At 48.8% G+C, this 18,474-nt stretch overlaps 1 protein-coding gene across 1 annotated transcript in view; it reads left to right on the forward strand.

The window, feature by feature from the left end:
* pxdc1b (PX domain containing 1b) overlaps window positions 1–5,855 on the forward strand; it is a 54,768-nt gene extending 48,913 nt beyond the window's left edge. The window contains exon 5 of the mRNA XM_038796658.1: window positions 4,692–5,855. Within this exon, the coding sequence (XP_038652586.1) occupies window positions 4,692–4,806 (115 nt within the window). The 3' untranslated portion in view covers window positions 4,807–5,855. The remainder of the gene's footprint in view (window positions 1–4,691) is intronic.
* The last annotated feature ends 12,619 nt before the right edge of the window (window positions 5,856–18,474 follow it).

Here is an 18,474-nt window from a genome sequence, read left to right on the forward strand (position 1 = left end):
CGGGCCACATTGCCCACAAGTCTGAGCTGAAACTCCTGAAGCAAGCACTCTACTTGGGGCATTAACACAGAAAGTGAACCCCAGGAGGGCTGGAGAATCAAGGCCATCCTGAAAACGTCCTTGAACAAGCATAACATCCCCACCCACACCTGGGAGTCCCTGGCCCAGGACCATCCAAACTGGAGGAAAAGCATTCGGGAAGAGCTGAACACCTTGAGAAAGCAAGCTGAAGCCAACTGTCCGGAGCGTAAGGAGCACACAACAACTGGGCACCCCACCCACCCGGGCACCCCACGCACCCACTCCTCCAACCACCGTCTGCCCCTCCTATGACACAGACTGTCACCTGGCAACTCATTTTTAGTGTGGAAGCAAATCATCTTCGACCCTGAGCGACTGCCTGAGAAGAAGGTCAAAGAGGTTGGCAGCCTCTTGGGCAGCATGGCAGCACAGTGGTTAGCACTGTGGCTTCACAGCTCCAGGGTCCCCGGTTCAATTCCCGGCTTGGGACACTGTCTGTGTAGAGTCTGCACGTTCTCCCCGTGTCTGCGTGGGTTTCCTCCGGGTGCTCCGGTTTCCTCCCACAAGTCCTGAAAGACGGTTCTTGTTAGGTAATTTGGACATTCTGAATTCTCCCTCTGTGTACCCGAACAGGCGCCGGAATGTGGTGACTAGGGGATTTTCACAGTAACTTCATTGCAGTGTTAATGTAAGCCTACTTGTGACAATAAAGGTTATTGTTTTAAAAATTTAATTTCCCTTTAAAGACTCTTACAACCAACGAAGGCCAAGCCCATTCAAGTCTATTTTATTGCTGCTGTATCTTCTCAGTCTTCCTCCTCAAGCGCTCCTCACCAGGATATAACAAACTAATCCTGTTATAGCTGATGGACAATTCCTCTATCATGCCTCTAGGCTCCAGTCTCTCTTCCTAGCAACTTTCTGCTCTTTCCTTTTATCACTGCTCACCGGTGCCTCTTTTCCTCTTCTAGAATCTCCCTAATCTGCATAAACCTCTGCTGACTTATATCTGCATCGTCTGAATTCAAGACTTATTGGTAATTGATCCACAGAGGCAACTGTCTCCATTAGAGAGAGCCGCAAGGTTACATAGTTTGAGGGGCACCACTTCACATCAAGCACAGGGTTAGGCAAGGAGACAGCTCTCCATGAACTACCACAGCCAGTACCGGGCTCGAACCCACACTGTTGGCGTCGTTTAGAAGCACAATCCAGCCAATGAGACAGCCTGTCCCCTTTTCACCAGAACCTCAAACCTCTGGAACTTTCCTCAGTCTATCCTTCAGTAAATTTTAATATTTGATTGAAGTAATTTAACTGTTGTGTCTGATAACATAACAAACTGAGAATATTTGACTATGTATGTAAGGTAAAGTCGCCACAGTCCCAGATGACTGCTTTCCCCTTCTGAGGGGCAGAGCTGACTGATGATGATTTAACCTGAGGATCCCCACACCTCAGGTGAGGAGGTGGGGCCTTCATGAATAACCTCAGCCCGCGCTGAGGAATTGAACCCGCGCTGCATCATGAACCAGCTATCTAGCCAAGTGAGTTAAACTGGCCCCACTATATAAGTATAGAAGTGTAGTGAGAGAAGGGAGCAGGATGCTTTTACAAGGAATAGCACACATGAGTAAGAATTGAAAGGCCTTCTTGGCTTCTTCACACATGGTGAAGAGTGGGAAGATGAATGATATACCAGAAGCTACAGGACCCGTGCTCCAACAAGAGTCAGTCTTTTCAGGAACACAGACAATTAAGATGAAACAGGGTAGATTGAAGAATTTTCAAAGCAGCCAATGTATATGCTAATATTGGGGAATGCTACACTTTCCACAAGAGGGCAGTTTGTTGCTTATTTTGCCATTAATATTGCTCAAGGCTTAGTGTTTGTTTTGGCAGTAAATATTCCCCAGAATGAGATAGGAATTTTGAGCAGAAAAGTCGATTAGCTCATGCTGCTTTACTTGGGATAGATATACCGGGGTAATATTTCTGAATTGGCACTGGCCGGTGTGAATCTGCTGCAATTCAGATGCAGCGCCTGCATGATTTTCTGATTATGCTGGAAAATGAACCGAGAAAGTTACAGATAAAGCAAAGAAAAAAATATAATCCATTCACTCTTGGGTGCCATGGGCAGGCACTGAGGTCAGTGGCAGGGGTGGCACAGTGGTTAGCATTGTTGCCTCACATCTCCAGGGTCCCAGGTTCAATTCCGGCCTCGGGTGACTGTGTGGAGTTTGCATTTTCTCCCCGTGTCTGCGTGGGCTTCCTCCGGGTGCTCCGGTTTCCATCCCTTTGGATTAAGTGGATTGGCCACGCTAAATGGCCCCTGAGGCTGGGATTCTCCAATCCCGCGGCCAAGTTCTGACGTCGGCGTGAACCACTCCGGCGTCAATGGTCCTCAATTGTCCGGCATGATCCTCTTTCTGGGGGGCTAGTCCGACGTCAGAGAGGTCCCCGCAGCTCCAGCCGGCGTGGCACGACCGGCGCGAGTTCGCACAAGCGCGCCACAGCCGGCGTGATTCCGCACATGCGCGTGGGTTCCTGTCTCTGCACCAGCCCACGTGCAATATACCGGAGCCCAATAGGGGCCTGGTGCAGAGGAACATAGGCCCCCATGGAACCAGCCAGCCCGCCGATCGGTCGGCCCCAATCGCGGGCCAGACCGCCGTGGAGGTTCCCCCCCCCCCCGGTGTCGGATCACCCGGATCACCCCTCCCCCCCCCCCCCCCCCCCCCCCCCCTCCGGGACAGCCCCCGCAGATGCACCTTCCAGGTCCCGCCGCGTGGGACCTGAGTAACCCACGTCGGCAAGACTTGGCCGAACTTGGCGGGCACTCGACCCGTCGAAGCCATGACAATTGCCAAGGGCACGGTGGCGTTCCCGCGGGCGCCCCAAAATCGGAGAATCGGTGAGCCGCCGTCGGGCAGCACGCCGTGATGCTCACGCCGCCCACACCCCCCCCCCCCCGGGGATTCTCCAACCCGGCGTGGGGTCGGAGAATTCCGGCCTTAGTGTCCAACGGTTAGATGGGGTTGCTGGGGTACAGGGATGGGAAGGAGGCGTGGGCTTAGGTAGGGTGCTCTTTCCAAGGGTCGATGCAGACTGGATGGGCCAAATGGCCTCCTTTTGCACGGTAAATTCTATGATTTACAAATATGTATTTCAGTCAGATGAAACCTTGGGCTGAATTTATCCGAAACCCGCTGTTGTGGCTCAAAAGGTGGCGGGGGGTGGAGTGGTCAGGAGGCTGCATTGAGATGGGTAACAGTCACTAAATGTGATCGTCCTCCCAGCGACCAAATTAAAGGCCAGACGGTGGGCTCACCGTGCAATTATGGATGGGGGGGGGGGGGGAGGGCTCTCAAAGCTGGAGGGCCAATCAGAGGTCTTCTGGCTTGCGAGGAGCAGCAGGCTTCGAAATGGAGGGCATTCTGTCCCACGTTTTTCAAAGTTGAAATAAAAAGTTGTTTTTGCCATCGGGTCATTATTGTGGGAGAGGTTTGGAGGGAGGGGGAAGGGTGGGGAAGGGACCCTTCCGCAGGATGGCCTTCAGCTGTTGCCGCGGCATCCATGCAGGCAGGGCCTCTAAGCAGGCCTGGAGTGCCAGGAGGTGACCTCCAGGCATCTAAACTGTCCGCTGCTGCCGGCAGGGATCAGGAACTGGACTGAAAAATCCCAGGATTCCTCCTTAAATCAGTCCTAAGAGGCTGTCAGCAAGCATAATCGACTATCCGCCGCGTTAATTATTGAATTACTTTCAAAATCTGGATCAATGGGTTGGGTTGCACAAAATATTGGAGCTATAATGCTTTTGAATGCTGAATCACTTATTATGGATACTTTGTATTTATTATTCAATGATACAGCTTAATCTATTCCCCATTTTATTGGCTATCGTAACGTAAATTTACATTTACACCCGGTATTTTTTTTTATTCATTGGATGTGGGCGTCGCAGGCTCTGCCATCATTTAATGCCCATCCCTATTTGCCCCCGAGGGGCAATTAAGAGTCAATGACATTGCTGTGAGTCACACATGGGATGGCAGATGCCCTTCCCCAAAGGACATTAGTGAACCAGATGGGCTTTTACAACAATCGACAATGGCTTCAGATTTTATTGAATTAAATGTTTTCCCCATCTGCAGTGGTGGGATTTGAACCTGGGGACCCTAGAGCATTACTCTGGGTCTCTGGTCCAGTGACTATAACACTCCGCCACTGCCTCCCCACAAAACCCAAATGATCTGAAATCTGAAATGCAATCGGCCGGGACGGTTGGGGCCGAATGATACTCAAGCTGAAGACGAGGCAGATTCCCATCTGAGGGTAGGTGAGGGAAGGGAGAAGGGCTACTTACTAAATTGCCGTCACACAAATTGAATCAGGGGAATGAAGATCTGAGACGCTCAGGGGAGAGGAGCTAACTTTCAAATCATTCGAATAAAGAAAATAACTTGAGTCATTTCTCAGAATTACCTACAAATGTTTCACAGGCAATAAGTAAGTGTCGGGTCCAGTCGCTGTTGTTACAGTGTGTGAAATAACAGTTGTGGTTTGACCGGGGAGATTTCGCTATGTCGCTGATATTGCTGTGGTTTGTATGCTTGTCTCATGTGTCCACCCACTGACCGCAGTGACTCAAACTTGTTCTCTTGCAGATTTGAAAGCGAAAGCGAGTATGCTGAAGAAGCCGAGAGCAATGACCCCAGCGCCTACGTTACAAACTTGTCCTACTATCAGCTAGTCCCTTTTGAAACTGATATCTTGGAGTGATTCTGGCACGGGGTGTATTTAAGCATCATTCCCCCCGCCCCCCCCCCCCCGTGCCCCATTCTTTCCACCCTCTGGTTGCCCCCTCCTCGCAGCCCAGGATCAGAATGTTCGCCTTGGACACCTCTTTCAGCTGGCTGGTTCAATTGATGAAGGATACTTGAATTCAGTGACCATCGTATTTTAGTCTCTCGCTCCTTTGAAATGTTTACAGAACACAAAAGAAAGTGACATGTGAAAAGCTGCTTTTGACATCCCCCCCCCCACCCACCCCCCTGGTCTTTGGCTAACTCTTGAAGATACCAGAAATCCACACAGGCACGTTCAGGAAAAGCAAGAGATGTTTCCTCCAATTCAGAAAACAAAATAATGAACAACCGCGCATGGTAATCAAACAGTCGTAAAACGTAGACCATGGTGAAAAGGCAGGTCTCGACCCTCCCCATCCTCTCATTTTTGAAACAGAACTATTGGAGAATTGGCCTAAGCCACAACATTAATTTCAGTGTGAAGGTGTTTTGTTTGTATCTGGGAAGGATTCAGCGTCAGCAGACGGGGCCTTGGACAATCTGCCTGCCAGGCCACGTTGCTCACCTGCTGGTAAAATAAATGAGGAACAGTAATGATCCCAACTTGAGTTGTGTCAGCTCCTGGACGGATCTCTCTCTTCGTGACCCTGGCCCTGCTTGCCTTTCAACACACTCGATTAGAGCTTTTTTTTGTTGCGAAGCCAACACAGAAGTACCCCATCAGTATTCAGACTGGCAGCATCAGCGACTAATGGGAACCAAGGGCCGGGATTATTGACCGTTTGGACAAGGCAGCCTGACTGAGCGAGGGTGCTGTGTGTGCACCATGCTGCTTCACTATGCAGTGCACTCTCACAGGTCCCAGTGTGCAAGCGTCTTTTAAACAAATATGTACTAACTTACTATTTTTGGCTGATGTAAATAGTAAATTATTAAAGTCTAGATTGTTTTATACAGTGTATCTTCAAATGTATTTTATTGGAAGCAGTATTAATCAATTAAATGATATTTTAATCAATGTCCCAACCTTGTGGCTATTCCTTATTTCTGAGCAGCGGATACATATTGTTGTCAAAGTAACGGAGAGGTTCAGTGGCGATTTTCCTTATTTCTGGATAAATGGTATTGGAGTTGGGCTGCTCCGCAGTTAACTTGGTGAAAATAGCAGTTTGCCCTTTGCCCATTTCTTTTTTCTCGGATGTTTCAATATTTTAAGGTGATTAGCAAAAGTACAAGAGTGGGCCTTGGCAAAAGCTGTTTAGAAACATAGAAGACAGGAACAGTAGGAGGCCATTCGGCCCTTGGAGCTTGCTCCACCATTGTCCAACTCAATAGCCTAATCCTGCTTCCTCCCCATAGCCCTTGATCCCATTCGCCTCAAGTGCCATATCGAGCCACCTCTTGAATGTATTCAATATCTTAGCCTCAACTACTTCCTGAGGTAATGAATTCCACAGGCTGACAACTCTCTGGGTGATGAAATTTCTCATCTCTGTCCTAAATGGTCTACCCCAAATCCTCAGACTGTGACACCTGGTTCTGGACACACTCACCATTGGGAGCATCCTCCCTGCATCCACCCTGTCTAGCCCTAATATAATTTTATACGTCTCTATGAGATCCCCCCATCTTCATCTGAGCTCCAACAAAATCAATCCTAACCTAGTCAATCCCTCCTCTCACGTCAGCCCCGGCATCCCTGGTGAATCAGCCTGGTAAACCTTCGCTGCACTCCCTCGAGAGCAAGAACATCCTTCCTCAGAAAAGGAGACCAAAACCGCGCACGATGTTCTAGGTGTGGCCTCACCAAGGCCCTGTGTAATTGCAACAACACATCCCTGCTCCTGTACTCGAAACCTCTCACAATGAAGGCCAACATACCATTATCCTTCTTTACCGCCTGCTGCACCTGCATGCTTACCTTCAGCGACTGGTGCACAAGGACACCTAGGTCCCGCTGCACACTCCCCTCTCCCAATTTACAGCTGTTCAGGTAGCAATCTGCCTTCCTGTTTTGCTTCCAAAGTGAATAACCTCTCACTTATCCAAATTATACTGTTCTGCCACTGATTTGCCCACTCACCCAACCTGTCCAGATCATGCTGTAGGATCCCTGCAACCTCGACACAGTTCACCCTCCCACCCAACTTGGTATCATCTGCAAACTTTGAGACGTTGCATTTTGTTCCCTCTTCCAAATTATTAATACAGATTGTGAATAGCTGGGGTCCCTGCATCGATTCTTGTGGCACCCCACTAGTTACTGCCTGCCAATTTGAAAAGGACCCGTAAATTCCAACTCTTTATGTTTCCTTTCTGCCAAACTGTTTTCTATCCACCTCAATACACTTACCCAATCCCATGCGCTTTAATCTTGCACAATAATCTCTTATGTGGGACTTTGTCAAATGCTTTCTGAAAGTCCAATTATACCCCATCGACTGGCTCCCCATTGTCAACTCTACTAGTTACATCTTCAAAGAATTCCAATAGATTTGTCAAGCATGATGTCCCCTTCATAAATCCATGCTGACTCTGTCTAATCCTGCCACTGTTTTCTCAATGCTCCGCTATAAAGTCCTTGATAATGGATTTGAGAATTTTCCCCACTATTGACGTCAGGCTTACTGGTCTATGATTCCCTGTTTTCGCTCTACCTCCCTTTTTGAATATTGGAGTGACATTAGCTACCCTCCAATCTGCAGGAACTGCTCCAGAGTTTATAGAATCCTGGAAGATAACCACCAATGTATCCATTATTTCTAGAGGCATTTCCTTAAATACTCAGGGGTAGAGATTATCAGGCCCTGGGGATTTATCAGCCTCCAATCACATCAATTTTCCCACTAATGTCTCTGCTAATATTGATCGCCCTCAATTAATCCCTCTCGCTAAATGTTGCATTCTGCAACATTTCTGGTATCTGATTTGTGTCATCTTTTGTGAAGACAGAACCAAAGTATGTATTCAGTTGCTCAGCCATTTCTTTGTTCCCTATTGTACATTCCCAAGATCTGTCTGTAGGGGTCCTACATTCGTCTTCATCAATCTCTTTCTCTTCACGTATACGAAAGTGCCAGTCTTTACGTTCCCTGCAAGCTTATGCTCGTACTGTATTTTTCCCTTCTTAATCAGCCTGGTAAACCTTCGCTGCACTCCCTCAACAACAAGAACACCCTTCCCCTTCTTGGCCCTTTTTTGCTGAATTCTAAACTGCTCCAATCCTCATTATTTTTCTTGGCCCATCTGTATGCTTCTTCCTTGGCTTGGGTATAATCTCTAATTTCCTTGGTCAGCCATGGATTGGCCGTTTTACCCATTTTGCTTTTGTTCCTTGAATGTTGCCCTTGCCTATCCACTGGCATCCCTTTAAGTAACTCTCCCCAATCTCTCAAGGCCAAATCACAGCTCATGGCTTCATAATTTCCTTTATTAAGATTCAGCATCCTAGTCTCCAAATCAACTACTTCACTCTCTCTATCATGTTATTGTCGCTCATCCCCTATACATGAAGTGATACAGAGAGCGATTAGGATTTGGAATGCGGCGGTGGATATAGATCAAAAGTAACTTTCAAAGGGAAATTAGATAAAAAGCGAAAGGAGAAAATCTGCAGTGATATGGTGAAGTGCAAGGGATTAGGAATGAGTGGATTGGATATGGTGAAGTGCAAGGGATTGGGAATGAGTGGATTGGATATGGGGAAGTGTGAGGGATTGGGAATGAGTGGATTGGATATGGGGAAGTGTGAGGGACTGGGAATGAGTGGATTGGATATGGTGACGTGCAAGGGATTGGGAATGAGTGGATTGGATATGGGGATGTTTGAGGGATTGGGAATGAGTGGATTGGATATGGTGAAGTGCAAGGGATTGGGTATGAGTGGATTGGATATGGGGAAGTGTGAGGGATTGGGAATGAGTGGATTGGATATGGGGAAGTGTGAGGGATTGGGAATGAGAGGATTGGATATGGGGAAGTGTGAGGGATTGGGAATGAGTGGATTGGATATGGGGAAGCACGAGGGATTGGGAATGAGTGGATTGGATATGGGGAAGTGTGAGGGACTGGGAATGAGTGGATTGGATATGGTGAAGTGCAAGGGATTGGGAATGAGTGGATTGGATATGGGGATGTTTGAGGGATTGGGAATGAGTGGATTGGATATGGTGAAGTGCAAGGGATTGGGTATGAGTGGATTGGATATGGGGAAGTGTGAGGGATTGGGAATGAGTGGATTGGATATGGGGATGTGCAAGGGATTGGGAATGAGTGGATTGAATATGGGGAAGCGCAAGGGATTGGGAATGAGTGGATTGGATATGGGGATGTTTGAGGGATTGGGAATGAGTGGATTGGATATGGTGAAGTGCAAGGGATTGGGAATGAGTGGATTGGATATGGGGAAGTGTGAGGGATTGGGAATGAGTGGATTGGATATGGGGAAGTGTGAGGGATTGGGAATGAGAGGATTGGATATGGGGAAGTGTGAGGGATTGGGAATGAGTGGATTGGATATGGGGAAGCACGAGGGATTGGGAATGAGTGGATTGGATATGGGGATGTGCAAGGGATTGGGAATGAGTGGATTGGATATGGGGAAGCGTGAGGGATTGGGAATGAGTGGATTGGATATGGGGAAGCGTGAGGGATTGGGAATGAGTGGATTGGATATGGGGAAGCGTGAGAGATTGGGAATGAGTGGATTAGATATGAGGAGCTGAGAGGGATTGGGAATGAGTGGATTGTATATGGGGAAATGGGAGGGATTGGGAAAGAATGGAATGGATAGGGGAACTGAGAGGGATTGGGAATGAGTGGATTGGATATGGGGCAGTGTGAGGGATTGGGAATGAGCGGATTGGATATGGAGAAGCGTGAGGGATTGGGAATAAGTGGATTGGATATGGGGAAGTGTGAGGGATTGGGAATGAGTGGATTGGATATGGGGAAGCGCGAGAGGTTGGGAATGAGTGGATTGGATATGGGGAAGCACGAGAGGTTGGGAATGAGTGGATTGAATATGGGGAAGCGCAAAGGATTGGGAATGAGTGGATTGGATATGGGGGTGTGTGAAGGATTGGGAATGAGTGGATTGGATATGGGGAGCTGAGAGGGATTGGGAATGAGTGGATTGGATATGGGGAAGCGCGAGGGATTGGGAATGAGTGGATTCGATATGGGGAGCTGAGAGGGATTGGTAATGAGTGGATTGGATATGGGGGAGTGTGAGGGATTGGGAATGAGTGGATTGGATATGGGGAAGCGTGAGGGATTGGGAATGAGTGGATTGGATATGGGGAAGCGTGAGGGATTGGGAATGAGTGGATTAGATATGAGGAGCTGAGAGGGATTGGGAATGAGTGGATTGTATATGGGGAAATGGGAGGGATTGGGAAAGAATGGAATGGATAGGGGAACTGAGAGGGATTGGGAATGAGTGGATTGGATATGGGGCAGTGTGAGGGATTGGGAATGAGCGGATTGGATATGGAGAAGCGTGAGGGATTGGGAATAAGTGGATTGGATATGGGGAAGTGTGAGGGATTGGGAATGAGTGGATTGGATATGGGGAAGCGCGAGAGGTTGGGAATGAGTGGATTGGATATAGGGAAGCACGAGTGGTTGGGAATGAGTGGATTGGATATGGGGAAGCGTGAGGGATTGGGAATGAGTGGATTGGATATGGGGGAGTGCGAGGGATTGAGAATGAGTGGATTGAATATGGGGAAGCGCAAAGGATTGGGAATGAGTGGATTGGATATGGGGGTATGTGAGGGATTGGGAATGAGTGGATTGGATATGGGGAAGCGCGAGGGATTGGGAATGAGTGGATTCGATATGGGGAGCTGAGAGGGATTGGTAATGAGTGGATTGGATATGGGGGAGTGTGAGGGATTGGGAATGAGTGGATTGGATATGGGGAAGCATGAAGGATTGGGAATGAGTGGATTAGATATGGGGAAGTGTGAGGGATTGGGAATGGGTGGATTGGATATGGGGAAGCGCGAGGGATTGGGAATGAGTGGATCGGATATGGGGATGTGTGAGGGATTGGGAATGAGTGGATTAGATATGGGGAAGTGTGAGGGATTGGGAATGAGTGGATTGGATATGGGGAAGTGTGAGGGATTGGGAATGAGTGGATTGGATATGGGGAAGTGCGGCGGATTGGGAATTAGTGGATTGGATATGGGGAAGCGTGAGGGATTGGGAATGAATGGATTGGATATGGGGAAGTGCGAGGGATTGGGAATGAGTGGATTGGATATGGGGAAGTGTGTGGGCTTGGGAATGAGTGGATTGGATATGGGGAAGTACGAGGGACTGGGAATGAGTGGATTGGATATGGGGAAGCGCGAGGGATTGGGAATGAGTGGATTGGATATGGGGAAATGGGAGGGATTGGGAAAGAATGGAATGGATAGGGGAATTGAAAGGGATTGGGAATGAGCGGATTGGATATGGAGAAATGTGAGGGATTGGGAATGAGTGGATTGGATATGGGGAAGCGCGAGGGATTGGGAATGAGTGGATTAGATATGACGACCTAAGAGGGATTGGGAATGAGTGGATTGTATATGGGGAAATGGGAGGGATTGGGAAAGAATGGAATGGATAGGGGAACTGAGAGGGATTGGGAATGAGCGGATTGGATATGGGGCAGTGTGAGGGATTGGGAATGAGCGGATTGGATATGGGGAAGCATGAAGGATTGGGAATGAGTGGATTAGATATGGGGAAGTGTGAGGGATTGGGAATGAGTGGATTGGATATGGGGAAGCGCGAGGGATTGGGAATGAGTGGATCGGATATGGGGATGTGTGAGGGATTGGATATGGGGAAGCGCGAGAGGTTGGGAATGAGTGGATTGGATATGGGGAAGCACGAGAGGTTGGGAATGAGTGGATTGGATATGGGGAAGCGTGAGGGATTGGGAATGAGTGGATTGGATATGGGGGAGTGCGAGGGATTGAGAATGAGTGGATTGAATATGGGGAAGCGCAAAGGATTGGGAATGAGTGGATTGGATATGGGGGTGTGTGAAGGATTGGGAATGAGTGGATTGGATATGGGGAGCTGAGAGGGATTGGGAATGAGTGGATTGGATATGGGGGAGTGTGAGGGATTGGGAATGAGTGGATTGGATATGGGGAAGCACGAAGGATTGGGAATGAGTGGATTAGATATGGGGAAGTGTGAGGGATTGGGAATGAGTGGATTGGATATGGGGAAGCGCGAGGGATTGGGAATGAGTGGATCGGATATGGGGATGTGTGAGGGATTGGGAATGAGTGGATTAGATATGGGGAAGTGTGAGGGATTGGGAATGAGTGGATTGGATATGGGGAAGTGTGAGGGATTGGGAATGAGTGGTTTGGATATGGGGAAGTGCGGCGGATTGGGAATGAGTGGATTGGATATGGGAAGCGTGAGGGATTGGGAATGAATGGATTGGATATGGGGAAGTGCGAGGGATTGGGAATGAGTGGATTGGATCTGGGGAAGTGTGTGGGCTTGGGAATGAGTGGATTGGATATGGGGAAGCGCGAGGGACTGGGAATGAGTGGATTGGATATGGGGAAGCGCAAGGGTTTGGGAATGAATGGATTGGATATGGGGAAGTGTGAGGGATTGGGAATGAGTGGATTGGATATGGGGAAGTGTGAGGGATTGGGAATGAGTGGTTTGGATATGGGGAAGTGCGGCGGATTGGGAATGAGTGGATTGGATATGGGGAAGCGTGAGGGATTGGGAATGAATGGATTGGATATGGGGAAGTGCGAGGGATTGGGAATGAGTGGATTGGATCTGGGGAAGTGTGTGGGCTTGGGAATGAGTGGATTGGATATGGGGAAGCGCGAGGGACTGGGAATGAGTGGATTGGATATGGGGAAGCGCAAGGGTTTGGGAATGAGTGGATTGGATATGGGGAAGTGCGAGGGATTGGGAATGAGTGGATTGGATATGGGGAAATGGGAGGGATTGGGAAAGAATGGAATGGATAGGGGAACTGAGAGGGATTGGGAATGAGCGGATTGGATATGGAGAAATGTGAGGGATTGGGAATGAGTGGATTGGATATGGGGAAGCGCAAGGGATTGGGAATGAGTGGATCGGATATGGGGATGTGTGAGGGATTGGGAATGAGTGGATTGGATATGGGGAAGTGTGAGGGATTGGGAATGAGTGGATTGGATATGGGGAGGTGCGGCGGATTGGGAATGAGTGGATTGGATATGGGGACGTGCGCGGGATTGGGAATGAGTGGATTGGATATGGGGAAGTGTGTGGGCTTGGGAATGAGTGGATTGTATATGGGGAAGCGCGAGGGACTGGGAATGAGTGGATTGGATATGGGGAAGCGCAAGGGTTTGGGAATGAGTGGATTGGATATGGGGAAGTGCGAGGGCTTGGGAATGAGTGGATTGGATATGGGGAAATGGGAGGGATTGGGCATGAAAGGAATGGATAGGGGAACTGAGAGGGATTGGGAATGAGCGGATTGGATATGGAGAAGTGTGAGGGATTGGGAATGAGTGGATTGGATATGAGGAAACGCGAGAGGTTGGGAATGATTGGATTGGATATGGGGAAGTGTGAGGGATTGGGAATGAGTGGATTGGATATGGAGGAATGCGAGGGATTGAGAATGAGTGGATTGAATATGGGGAAGTGCGAGGGATTGGGAATGAGTGGATTGGATATGGGGAGCTGAGAGGGATTGGGAATGATTGGATTGGATATGGGGGTGTGTGAGGGATTGGGAATGCGTGGATTGGATATGGGGAAGCACGAGGGATTGGTAATGAGTGGATTGGATATGGGCAAGCGCGAGGGATTGGGAATGAGTGGATTGGATATGGGTAAATGTGAGGGATTGGGAATGAGTGGATTTGTTATGGAGAAGCGTGAGGGATTGGGAATGAGTGGATTGGATATGGGGAAGCGCAAGGGATTGGGAATGAGTGGATTGGATATGGGGAAGCACGAGGGATTGGGAATGAGTGGATTGGATATGGGGAAGCGTGAGGGATTGGGAATGAGTGGATTGGATATGGGGAAGCGCGAGTGATAGGGAATGAGTGGATTGAATATGGGGAAGTGTGAGGGATTGGGAATGAGTGGATTGAATATGGGGAAGCGCGAGGGATTGGGAATGAGTGGATTGGATATGGGGAAGTGTGATGGATTGGGATTGAGTGGATTGGATATGGGGAGCTGAGAGGGATTGGGAATGAGTGGATTGGATATGGGGAAGCGCGAAGAATTGGGAATGAGTGGATTGGATATGGGGAAGTGGGAGGGATTGGGAATGAGTGGATTGGATATGGGGAGCTGAGAGGGATTGGGAATGAGTGGATTGGATATGGGGAAGCACGAGGGATTGGGAATGAGTGGATTGGATATGGGGAAGCATGAGGGATTGGGAATGAGTGGATTGGATATGGGGAAGCGCGAGGGATAGGGAATGAGTGGATTGAATATGGGGAAGTGTGAGGGATTGGGAATGAGTGGATTGAATATGGGGAAGCGCGAGGGATTGGGAATGAGTGGATTGGATATGGGGAAGTGTGAAGGATTGGGATTGAGTGGATTGGATATGGGGAGCTGAGAGGGATTGGGAATGAGTGGATTGGATATGGGGAAGCGCGAAGAATTGGGAATGAGTGGATTGGATATGGGGAAGTGGGAGGGATTGGGAATGAGTGGATTGGATATGGGGAGCTGAGAGGGATTGGGAATGAGTGGATTGGATATGGGGAAGTGTGAAGGATTGGGAATGAGTGGATTGGATATGGGGGAGTGGGAGGAACTGGGAATGAGAGGATTGGATATGGGGGAGTGTGAAGGATTGGGAATGAGTGGATTGGATATGGGGGAGTGGGAGGAACTGGGAATGAGAGGATTGGATATGGGGGAGTGGGAGGAATTGGGAATGAGTGGATTGGATATGGGGGTGTGCGAGAGATTGGGAATGAGTGGATTGGATATGGGGAAGTGTGAAGGATTGGGAATGAGCGGATTGGATATGGAGAAGTGTGAGGGATTGGGAATGAGTGGATTGGATATGAGGAAACGCGAGAGGTTGGGAATGATTGGATTGGATATGGGGAAGTGTGAGGGATTGGGAATGAGTGGATTGGATATGGAGGAATGCGAGGGATTGAGAATGAGTGGATTGAATATGGGGAAGTGCGAGGGATTGGGAATGAGTGGATTGGATATGGGGAGCTGAGAGGGATTGGGAATGATTGGATTGGATATGGGGGTGTGTGAGGGATTGGGAATGCGTGGATTGGATATGGGGAAGCACGAGGGATTGGGAATGAGTGGATTGGATATGGGCAAGCGCGAGGGATTGGGAATGAGTGGATTGGATATGGGTAAATGTGAGGGATTGGGAATGAGTGGATTTGTTATGGAGAAGCGTGAGGGATTGGGAATGAGTGGATTGGATATGGGGAAGCGCAAGGGATTGGGAATGAGTGGATTGGATATGGGGAAGCACGAGGGATTGGGAATGAGTGGATTGGATATGGGGAAGCGTGAGGGATTGGGAATGAGTGGATTGGATATGGGGAAGCGCGAGGGATAGGGAATGAGTGGATTGAATATGGGGAAGTGTGAGGGATTGGGAATGAGTGGATTGAATATGGGGAAGCGCGAGGGATTGGGAATGAGTGGATTGGATATGGGGAAGTGTGATGGATTGGGATTGAGTGGATTGGATATGGGGAGCTGAGAGGGATTGGGAATGAGTGGATTGGATATGGGGAAGCGCGAAGAATTGGGAATGAGTGGATTGGATATGGGGAAGTGGGAGGGATTGGGAATGAGTGGATTGGATATGGGGAGCTGAGAGGGATTGGGAATGAGTGGATTGGATATGGGGAAGCACGAGGGATTGGGAATGAGTGGATTGGATATGGGGAAGCATGAGGGATTGGGAATGAGTGGATTGGATATGGGGAAGCGCGAGGGATAGGGAATGAGTGGATTGAATATGGGGAAGTGTGAGGGATTGGGAATGATTGGATTGAATATGGGGAAGCGCGAGGGATTGGGAATGAGTGGATTGGATATGGGGAAGTGTGAAGGATTGGGATTGAGTGGATTGGATATGGGGAGCTGAGAGGGATTGGGAATGAGTGGATTGGATATGGGGAAGCGCGAAGAATTGGGAATGAGTGGATTGGATATGGGGAAGTGGGAGGGATTGGGAATGAGTGGATTGGATATGGGGAGCTGAGAGGGATTGGGAATGAGTGGATTGGATATGGGGAAGTGTGAAGGATTGGGAATGAGTGGATTGGATATGGGGGAGTGGGAGGAACTGGGAATGAGAGGATTGGATATGGGGGAGTGTGAAGGATTGGGAATGAGTGGATTGGATATGGGGAAGTGTGAGGGATTGGGAATGAGTGGATTGGATATGGGGAAGCGCGAGGGATTGGGAATGAGTGGATTGGATATGGGGAAGTGTGAGGGATTGGGAATGAGTGGATTGGATATGGGGGTGTGCGAGAGATTGGGAATGAGTTAATTGGATATGAGGCAGTGTGAGGGATTGGGAGTGAGTGGATTGGATATGGGGGAGTGGGAGGAACTGGGAATGAGAGGATTGGATATGGGGGAGTGTGAAGGATTGGGAATGAGTGGATTGGATATGGGGGAGTGGGAGGAACTGGGAATGAGAGGATTGGATATGGGGGAGTGGGAGGAATTGGGAATGAGTGGATTGGATATGGGGGTGTGCGAGAGATTGGGAATGAGTGGATTGGATATGGGGAAGTGTGAAGGATTGGGAATGAGTGGATTGGATATGGGGGAGTGGGAGGAACTGGGAATGAGAGGATTGGATATGGGGGTGTGTGAAGGATTGGGAATGAGTGGATTGGATATGGGGGAGTGGGAGGAACTGGGAATGAGAGGATTGGATATGGGGGAGTGGGAGGAATTGGGAATGAGTGGATTGGATATGGGGGAGTGGGAGGAATTGGGAATGAGTGCATTTGATATGGGGAAGCGCGAGGGATTGGGAATGAGTGGATTGGATATGGGGAAGCGCGAGGGATAGGGAATGAGTGGATTGGATATGGCGGAGTGCGAGGGATTGGGAATGAGTGGATTGGATATGGGGAGCTGAGAGGGATTGGGAATGAATGGATTGGATATGGGGAAGCACGAGGGATTGGGAATGAGTGGATTGGATGTGGGGAAGTGTGAGGGATTGGGAATGAGTGGATTGTATATGGGGAAGTGTGAAGGATTGGGAATGAGTGGATTGGATATGGGGAAGTGTGAGGGATTGGGAATGAGTGGATTGGATATGGGGAAGCACGAGGGATTGGGAATGCGTTCATTGGATATGGGGAAGCGTGATGGATTGGGAATGAGTAGATTGGATATGGGGAAGTGCGGCGGATAGGGAATGCGTGGATTGAATATGGGGAAGCGCGAGGGATTGGGAATGAGTGGATTGGATATGGGGAGCTGAGAGGGATTGAGAATGAGTGGATTGGATATGGGGTAGTGGTAGGGATTGGGAATGTGTGGATTGGATATGGGGAAGCGCGAGGAATTGGGAATAAGTGGATTGTATATGGGGAAGCGTGAGGGATTGGGAATGAGTGGATTGTATATGGGGAAGAGTGATTAATTGGGAATGAATGGATTGGATATGGGGAAGTTCGATGGATGAGGACCCAATTCAGCTAAGCTATGATTGAACCCCTTCCTCCATTAAATTCTCTTTGTATTATTCTCCACATTATTGTGAAACCAAACCACTACACCTTGCATATCTTGGCTGGTATTCTTTTCAATCTTGGTGGATGTCTTGTTCTATCGGTGAATGCTGTACAAATTAGGTAATGTTCCCTCACAACCACTGAATTTACCAAGCCGAGCAAAGGAAGTTAATAACCACTCTGTCTTCAGGGAAATGGCCAAACATATTTATTTCTATCTGTATATTTAAAAGGGTAATTGCATGTTTGAAAACATCAATACTTCCTTTCAGTCCTATGCTATAAACAGAATAAGTGGCACAAGAAAAATGGTTCAATCTAAGAAGTCATGATCAATGTGACAGCCTACTTTGGAAGTTTATTATAGGTCAGGTGGTCAAATCATTCATTAAATAATGCTGTCACAATTATGAAGGAATTGTGTTTAGAAGAATAAACAAGTCATTAGCCAGAGTCCACAAACGACCAAAGGCCAAGGACCCAGTTATTTTTTTTCCAATTAAGAGACAATTTAGCGTGGCCAATCCACCTAACCTGCACATCTTTGGGTTGTGGGGGTGAAACCCACACAGACACGGGGAGAATGTGCAAACTCCACACGGACAGTGACCCAGGGCCGGGATTCGAACCCGGGTCCTCAGCGCCGTAGTCCCAGTGCTAACCACTGCGCCACGTGCTGCCCTCAGAAGATACAAACTTAATGGGCGGGATTCTCTGATCCTGAGGCTAAGTGTTTACGTTGAGTTTTACGACGGCGTCAACAGGCCCCCAGGAGCAGCGATCCTGTACCTCACAGGGGGCCGGCATGACACTGGAGCGACTCACACAGCTCCAGCTGCCGATATCGGCATCAAACGGGCGCCGCAAGTCTGCACATGCGCGCCAGG

This window comes from Scyliorhinus canicula, chromosome 5 (genome assembly GCF_902713615.1).
Source record: "Scyliorhinus canicula chromosome 5, sScyCan1.1, whole genome shotgun sequence".
Lineage (NCBI taxonomy): Eukaryota > Metazoa > Chordata > Chondrichthyes > Carcharhiniformes > Scyliorhinidae > Scyliorhinus > Scyliorhinus canicula.